General features: G+C 36.8%; 1 protein-coding gene across 1 annotated transcript; it reads right to left on the bottom strand.

Annotated features, from left to right (window-relative positions):
• Positions 1-5,012: 5,012 nt before the first annotated feature.
• LOC102812817 (olfactory receptor 51B2-like) lies at positions 5,013-5,942 on the bottom strand. Its single transcript, XM_006870340.1, has one exon. It carries the CDS (start codon positions 5,940-5,942, stop codon positions 5,013-5,015), a length of 930 nt encoding a protein of 309 aa, XP_006870402.1.
• Between the last annotated feature and the right edge of the window lie 3,663 nt (positions 5,943-9,605).

Genomic DNA, 9,605 nt, shown 5'->3' with positions numbered 1-9,605 from the left:
CCTGTCAGTAAGTCTCCCTGTTGGAATAAAGCAATATCTCTCAAGTTGTCTCCTGGTCAGTTTTTCAGTCTCTCTGCAAGTACTCACACAGAAGGATTTTCCTTATAAGTTTGAAACTAAACATCCTTTTATTGGTTTTCTTGTTTCTCTCTTACCTCATACCAGCCCACAACAACTAAAATTATCATCTGTAGACATCAATGAAGTTAGTCACTTTTCTGTTTAAAATTTCAATAGGTTTCTGTGACTCTTTGGTTAGACAAATAAGTTTTTACTTCAATCAACAGGATATTATATGATTTTACTTCCTTTCTCCTGTTTTTCCTCAGTAATCTCTCTATTTGTGTCTCCACATTCTCTGGAAAGTTCCATGATGAAGTCCTTATAAAAACCATTGTATTTACTTGTTTCTTCTTAGAATATTCTTATTCCAGTTTTCACCATTTAATTTATAATCTATCCTCTGATGCCAACTGTAAGGACAGTTCCTCAGGGAACACCATTCCCTTACCTCAATCTGGATATGACTCTTTTTGAGACTTACTTCCTCAATGCAGTTTTTCTTCTGTTTAATCACTAATCATAGGAGATTTTTAAATTTGGGTTTGTTGATTTTTGGATCTCCAGTGACTTCTAGTCTACATGAGTAAATAGTTTATGTCTACTTTTGCATTTAAGTAAATTTGGCCTAGCATCATTCTTATCTCTTGTCCTCAAAAATCGACCAATTGACTGAGTGACTATCAGTGCTTAAAAAAACAAAACAACAAATACTGCCATTGAATTGGTTCCTACTTACAGCAACCAAGACTGCAAATCCTTACAGAAACAGACTGCCTCATCTCTCTCCTGTGGAGAATCTGGTAAGTTTAAACCACTGACATTGGTTTGCAGGCTAGCACTTAACCCACTGTGCAGCCAGAACTCCTTAGTGTTAGTGCTGTTGTTGTTAAGTATTATTGAGTCAGTTCTGACTCATAACGACCTTGTATAAGGTTTCTGAGCAGTGACTGGTGAGTTTGAATGACTGACCTTGTAGTTAACAATCCAGTCATTATCCTAGACCAAGATTATCTAAATACCTTGTTGTTGTTGTTAAGTTGTTAAGTGTCATCAAGTAGGTTCCAACTCATAGTGACCCTGTACAGGGTTACCAAGGAGCAGTTGGAGGGTATGCACTGGCAACCTTGTGATTCACAGTCCAGTGCTGATCATACAACACCATGCCCATCAAGTCAGTTCTGACTCATAGTGACGCTGCATAGGGTTTCCAAAGAGCAGCTGGTGAGTTGAAATTGCCAACCATTCAGTTAGCAGTCCAGTACTGATCCTAAAATGCAACACCATCTTACACTCCACCAAATACTAACCTATCATGTGGTGGTATGCTGTGGAGTTGGTTCCAACTCAGCGACCCTGCATAGGGTTTCCAAAGCTGTAAGTCTTAATGGGAGCAGAAAGCCTTATCTTTCGCCCATGGAACGGCTGTTAGTTTTGAACTGCTGACTTTGAGGTTAGCAGCCCAACTCATAACCACTATGAAACCAGGATTCCTTAAGCTATCATAGCATGTTGTTATTGTTAGGTGCCTTCGAGTCACTCCTTACTCATAGTGAACCTGTATAGGATTCTGAGAAGCAGCTGGGGATTTGAACCACTGACCTTGCAGTTCAAATGGACCTTGTAGTTCAGAGTTTATCCTACAGTACCAAACCAGTACTAGGATATGTATTAAAAATTATGCAAAAAGAAAATATATAAATAAGCCTACAATTGGAGAGGCCTTTATTATATGGTTCCAGAATCTCAACAGAACATTCTTTGATATTTATAAGGGATGGGGAACAGTGACGGAAAATCACTAATTAGATAGTAGACAGTTATTAACTTGGGTGAAGAGAAAAGCAATATGCAATAAGAGGCAGAATAGCACAACATGACCAAGGCAAAGGAAGACACTGAGAGGTATACAGAGTAAAAGGCAAAAATGGTAAATAATATTACATACATAATCATGCAGTAAGTAACAATAAACAGTAATGTACACATGAGTCTATAGATAGATATGCAAATTGAACATATGTGGATAACATGGGAGTATACCCACAGCATACAAGGGGATGTCAAATATTTGTGGAGAAATTTAATTATTTTTAATCCCAGTTTTTAATAAACTTTTGGAAGGTCCCTTTTATATATTTGTCACTGATTATTTCTGCATATTTATTTATATGTACTGTAAATACATCCATATATGTAATAGCATATACAGGAAATGAGGTGCAAAAACATATTAGTCATAAACAAATACCTTGAGAGATTGAGTCACTGATGTTGGGAACTTAGAATCATAGTCATAATTAGTATAACATAGCCCACAAAGACAACATTTTACATTATATTTTAGAGAGTAGTTTCTGGGATCTTAAAAGCTTTCAAGTAGCCATCTAAGATGCAGCAATTGTTCTCTCCCAAACCAGAGCAAAGAAGAGTGAAGAAAATCAAAGATTTAAGGCAACAATTACTCCAAAGGAATAATGGACCACATGAACCCCAGTATCAACTAGCCTGAGATCAGAAGCACTAGATGATGCTGGCTACGACTACTACTGAGGTGACATAAGAGAATACAGACATGATCAAGCAAAATCATTAAGACTATACAAGCAAAATGTTGCTTAAGATAATTTAAAAATGGTGGTAACAATATATTGACAGGGAACTATCAGAAGTTCAAGTTGGATTCAAAAGAAGACGTGGAACTAGAGATACATTGCTGCTGTCAATTGATTCTTGGCTGCAAGCAGAAAATAGTAAAAAGATGTTCACTTATGTTTTATAGGCTTTTCAAAGATTTTCCACTGTGTGTATCACAACAAACTATGGATAACATTGCAAAGAATGAGTATTCCAGAACACTTAATTGTGCTCCTGAGGGACCTCTATATAGACCAAGAGGCAGTTGTTATAACAGAACAAGAGATACTGAATACTTTAAAATCAGGAAAAGTGTGAGTCAGGGATATATCCTTTCACCATACTTACTGATTCTGTATGCTGAGCAAATAATCTGATCAATTGAATTTTATAAAGAACATGGCATCAGGATTGGAGGAAGACTCTTTAACAACTTGTGATATGCAGATGATACAACCTTGCTTGCTGAAAGTAAAAAGGACTTAAATTACTTATTGATGAAGATCAAAGACCACAGCCTTCTGTATGGATTACACTTCGATGTAAAGAAAACAAAGATCCTCACAACTGAGCAAATAAATAACATAATGATAAATGCAGAAAAGGTGTAAGTTGCCAAAGCCTTCATTTTGCTTGGATCCACAATCAACACTCACGGAAGCAGCAGTCAAGAAAACAAAGGACATATGCACTTGACAAGTCTGTTGTGAAAGAGCAAAGCTTTCAGTTTGTGGACTAAGGAGTGCCTGATCCAAGGCCTGGCCTTTTCAATAGCCTCATATGCATATGAAAGTTGGACAATGAATAACAAAGACTTTAGAAGAACTGTGGTGTTAGAATATTAAAAGTATTATGCACTTCCAGAAAAATAGACAAATCTGTGTTGGAAGAAGTACAGCCAGAATGCTTTTTTGAAGCCAGGATGGTGAAACTTCATCTGTCATAAGTCAGACAATTACCAGCAACAGGCTCAAGCATACCAATTGTGAGGCTGGTGCAGGACTGAGCAATGTTTTGTTCTGTTATGCATAGGATCCCTATGAGTTGGAATGAACTTGAAGGCGTCTCAAAACAACAACAACGAAAATAACTACTGACTATTCTGATTAGGATCATAATGGAAGGTCCTAGACCGTGTGAGAGAAAATTGTAGAAAAAAGTCATTAAAAAGACTTGATTTACTGTTCTGATAGAGGCTACAAAACCTAGCACTATGACCCTTAAACATCCTTCAAACCTGAAACTGAATCTACACCCTGCAACGAACTTTCAGCCAAACCAGACAGGCCTATAGAGTGAACAGTAACACTCAAGAGGAATGTAAACTCCAGAACAATGAACCACACAATACCATATGAACAGCATTTGCCCAAAAACAACATTCAGAAGGCAGGAAGAAGGGTCAGAAGAGAAGAACAAGTGAAAAGTGGGAACCAGAGAAATGAGAAAAGTGCTGTTACATTAAAGGGCCTGCATGGAATGTTCCATAACAAAACGTCTGTAAATTGAAATAGGAAATTAACTCACTCTGCAAACCTTCATCAAAACTACAATAAAATATTCAAAACATCATTTTAAGAAGTGGAATTGGCAAAAAAAAAAAAAATCAGTAGATAAAATATCATTAGTTATATAAAAATTTAAAATTCTGTACATAGACTGACAAATTAACAAACTATGAAATAAGTGGTAAATTATTATTGTTTAATGACCTACTACGAATAGTTACTGTTGTTGTTAATTGCTGTCTATTTGGTTCCAACCCATACTGACCCTGTATAGGGTTTCCGAGGAGCTCCTGGTAAGCTTGCACTGCTGACCTTGCTGTTCAAACAATTTGCAGTTCAGCACATTAACCCACAACACCACATCAGGACTAGACAAGTATAAACAATCTTACAAGAAAATGAGCAATAAATATCAAAAAAGCCCAAAATAAGACATTCAAATAGATATAAGAAATTGACAGTTTTAAGCCTTTTAGCAATAAAAACAAATTAATATACAAAAAGTAAAATATCAGACTACAATTCATCTTCCAGACATATCAGAAATATTTCTGTTTTCTATTTAGCATTTAAAGAGAAAAAAAAAAGAGGGTTAGGAGAATTGAACCAACACATGAATTGAACAGCAAATCTGTGAGTTCAAAGATACACTTCTATAAAGTTTTATGAATGGTAATGTCTCATTTAGAGATGTGGAAGCTGCCACAGCAGATTTTGAGAGATAGTGGAAGTCTTTGGCCCTTTATTCAGAGAAATCTTACATATCCACCATTTCCCATGGAAATTAGACACAATGAAACTTAACTTTCAAGTCTGTTTAAACAAAAGGCGGCGAATGCCGTATTGAATTTGCTTGGTCTTGATGCTATAGATGATAGGATTCATTAAAGGAGGGAAGAGGAAGTAGACATAACTCATGATAATATGGACCACCTGTGGTACATTCTTTCCAAACCGGTGAACGAACGACAGACCAATCACAGTAACATAGAAGATGAGAACACAGCAAACATGGGAGATACAGGTATTAAAGGCCTTAGTTCTGTCTTCACCAGAGGCAATTCCCATAACAGTCTTAAGAATTAGGATATAGGAGATGAGAATCATCAGACAGTCTAGGAAGACTGTTAAAGAAACCAGAATTACAGGGTAGAGTCTATTGAAGGTTATATCAGCACAAGCCAGTTTCATGACTTCTTGATGAAGGCAGAAAGCATGGGAGAGAGTATGAGAGTGGCAATATGAAAACGAAAAGAGACGCACGATTACAGGCATGATGGATATAAAACCCCTCAGAAATACTCCTACTCCTAACTTTACCACACGAGTACTGGTGAGAATGGAAGTATATCTCAAGGGATTGCGGATAGCAATACAACGGTCATAAGCCATGGCAAGCAAGATACCTGATTCTACAATGGAAAGGGAGTGGATGAAGTAGGCCTGCAAGAAGCAGGCCCCATGATTTATCTTCCTGTAATTCACCCACAATACACCCATGACTGTGGGCATCGTGGTCAGAGTCACCATGAGATCTGTGCTTGCCAGCATGGCCAGGAAATAGTACATGGGTTCATGGAGATTGTGGTCGTCCTTAATGAGGTAGAGGAGGGTGCCGTTTCCAAGAAGCACAGAGAAGTAGACTGCAAAGAAAGGGATGGAAATCCAGAGATGAGCTGTCTCCAGACCCCGGAAACCAGTCAATAAAAAGGGGGCAGCACTAATATTGGGCCACATAGCGGATCCACATGTGGAGATCACCTTTCTGGAAACTATAATCCCAGGAGCCTAGTATTTTCAGAGAGAAGAGATCACTGTTACTTCAATTACAATCTTCCTATTTAGGGACAATCAATTCGTATGGTAAGTGTGATTCTGCAACTATTTCCTGCAGAAGAAGGGTAGAGATTTGAAGACTATATCAGAGAAGTGAGATAGTGGACTCTTTTTTTTTTTTTTCAATTAGTTGAAAATGTTAGGCTAGTACTTTAAAAGCTCTACAATTAAAGAAGAAAAGTCCTGATTAATTTGCTTAAAATATTAGATGCCACTATTGTATATATATTAAAAAGAAAAATCTGTATCACAATGATAACAACCATCAATAAGATTAACAAACTAAATAAATAATAGCCTTGTTTAGCTGCTTTTTGGTGATTTCTGATTTTTTTTGTGTACATTTAACTTTTTCTTTTCTCATCTTTTTTTCTTTTTTACCACAAGAGATCTATCCCCATCTCCTTTTACCAGCCCCTCCCAAACAGACTGGATACTACTCAGTGGAGACTCTACCTTCCTCCTCGCCCTCTGAATCTAGGCTCCCTCTTGAAAGCTTATAAGCCAGTCACTTCTTGCCTTTGTAGTTCCCCCATTTTGGGTAGCCAATGTCCAAGTTGCCCATCCCTTTCTACCCTGTGCATCGAGGGGATGGGAATGATCCTCACTGTAAAGATTTTTTCCCTGTACATTTAATTTTATAATCAAATTTCTTAACAATATTAAGTCATGTTTTTCAGGATTCTTAGTTCCCTTTTGAAACGGAATTGAAAAAGCATTATCATTTCCAAATGCTTTTCCACTTGAATACTTACCACTTTTCTACAGCCCGATTGCCTGAGGTATGGTCCACAAACCAGCAATATTTAGCAAGCATGTAAATGTGTTAGCCATGCAACCTCAGACTCCATCTCTGACCTATTCTACCACAATTGCCATTTCTACATAATCCACAGGTGATCATTTGTACTGTAATGTTTGAGAAGCAGTACTTTGCACATCTCATATCTATTTCATCTTTGAAGACATAAATGTTTATTTCTGCATTAGATTGATTCCCTTCTTCTTCCTAATCTACTTATAGAATTAAAAAATATTCATTTGCCATTCATGGCTTCTCTTTCTGCACTTTATGGTTTCCAAAATAATTTGGCAAAATTAAATGCTCAGGTTCTTCCTCTATATCTCTACTTATCTCTCTTTCCCCTTTTCTTCCAACATTTAACTCCTGATGACTTACTACAGATATTTGACTTATCACATCCCAATGTCCCCACAGCCTAGGAATGTCAGTTACCTCCACCATTTTCATTCCTTGAGTGTTCCAATCCAAAATAAAAATAATGAAATTTAAAGCCTATTACCTACTGTTGGCGGTCACATTTCATTGTAAATTCAAAAAGCACCAAGTAAAGTCTTGGCACTGAGAAGTGAGATGTTTCCACTCTTTTTAAGATTGCCAGAATATAAGAAACAGATCACAATCAGATTATAAATAAACTAACTCTTGTGTGAGGAAATACTGTGAGTCACATCTATGAGACGTGTTCATTGATGTGAAAATCACCAAGCCTGGGAGTACCCAAAGACTAACAGACATTCAAAGCAAAAAGAGATTTAAACTATGGCTATTTCACTAGTGTTGATGTACTCTCTTGAAAACTCATTTAGTCTCAAAAACATGTGAAAGTAGTCTATAAGAAGAAGAGAAAAACTTTTAAGGGAAGTAAAGAATTAGTGGTATGTATCCTTGAATTTCCATAAATTGGTATTGACTCAACAACTAACAACAAGGACATCCTTAGGATAAAAATAGAAGAAAGATATAGGTTCTAGATTCATTTAAGAAATTATTTCTAGGTGATTAACTAGGCTTCCAGACTGAAGAGATTTAGTAAGGCTCAGAATTTGTATAATCTTCTTTCTGAAGATTAACTGGGTCTTCTCAGAAATTAGTGATACAACTTCAAGACAAAAAAGGGGCCTGTACATTTATTATTTTCATTAACAGAAAAACTTTGAGCAACAAGGGAGGCTACATTTTGTTGCACAGCCAGGTGTGACACAGACAAGTAGCAAAACAAAAAGAATGTTATGAACGCTCTAAAAATGTGAAAGATTGGTCATGTACCTTTACCTTTTTGCAATAAAGGGAAAATACAAGGAGAAATTTGTCCAGGACTAAGAGCAATTCCAATATTTATTCAGAGCAATTGTATGGGGCTTCTAAGAATACAAGATGTTGTAATAAAATTGAGGCCCATTACAATTTACTTTCCTCAGGACTTGGCCCCTACTCATGTATCCTTACAAGTTGATGTTGTGACTTGCCACCAAGTCAGTTCAGACTCAGTGACTTGTATAGAACTTCCAAGGTTTGTTAATCTTTGCAAGGGCAGAAAGCCTCATCGTTCTCCCAAATGTTGTCTTAAGAGTTAGGGTTAAATTGACAGATGGAGCAATATGACGCCTTGAGGCTATTTTACATTTTGAAAACTTGGATAGTTCAAACTCATCGTTCCAAAAAAAAAAATATATATATATATATATGTTGTTAAGTGCCTTTGAGTCAGTTCTGACTCATAGAGATTCTGAATAGGGTTTCCAAGGAGTTGCTGGTGGCTTTGAACCACTGATCTTGCAATTAGCAGTCCAGTGCTTATCCTACAGCACCACACAGGACTTCAATTATAAGAATAAGCCAGAAAAAAATTCCTCAGTATCCCTCTCTCTGATGACTGAAATTATCGTATTACTATTTGCTTGAGACATGTCCAGGAGCCATGAGATTGCTCAATCTCAACTTCCTAAACAGTTCATACTGCAATTTATAAGAAGAAGCATGAACAAGCAGTATAGAGGCACCACACAAGGACTATGATTCCTTTTCCCTGTCATTTGCTTTCTATATACATTCCATCATCCTAAATGGGATGGGATAAGTCATATCGATCCTAGAGGGAGATTGTCAGTGCCAGGACCTCAGATTTCTTCATAGTGAAATGTATTGACCACAATTAATGCTTTTTCCAATAAAAAGATACTTTTCAATTTCATGGTTTGTTGTTTATATCTCATAAAAACTAGAACTAAATCTCTCCCAGAGAAATGGACAAGAGTACACAAAGTCACATATAATTCAGGACATTCGGTTATCCATAGATTTTGTATATATACACATATGAGCCCCAGTTAGAAACCCTGAATGCAACACAGTGCCTTGAACATATTTGCTAAAAAGAAGGAAATTATGAATCTAGATGCTGCACACTTTAACTGAGATCTGTCCGTTTCTACAGGCTCCTGGAAAAAAATCTTTCTATTTTCTTTCCTTGTCTATATTTTAAAATCACAAGAGAGATGGCTTATCCTATATTTCTGTTCCTAGAACTTACCCACTCCACAGACTCGATGCTGGAATGCAACCAATTCCTGTCTTATTTAAGGACTGAGATCAGATGTTTCCATCTCAAAATCTTTCTATGGGCCCCACTAGAGAATTTACATACGTTGAAATCACCTCCCAAGTGTTTCAACTCTTTAGTCATCAAAGGGACACTTGATCTCCCATCCGTCACTTTTCTTTCAGAGCAGAAATGGACAGCACAACTAATTTCTCAGGTT

This window comes from Chrysochloris asiatica, unplaced genomic scaffold (genome assembly GCF_000296735.1).
Source record: "Chrysochloris asiatica unplaced genomic scaffold, ChrAsi1.0 scaffold00140, whole genome shotgun sequence".
Classification (NCBI taxonomy): Eukaryota; Metazoa; Chordata; class Mammalia; order Afrosoricida; family Chrysochloridae; genus Chrysochloris; species Chrysochloris asiatica.
This window is presented reverse-complemented; position numbering and strand designations above follow the sequence as displayed.

Coding starts and splice junctions, on each gene's coding strand:
- LOC102812817 (XM_006870340.1), bottom strand. CDS start 5,942: ATGTGGCCCAATATTAGTGCTGCCCCCTTTTTATTGACTGGTTTCCGG.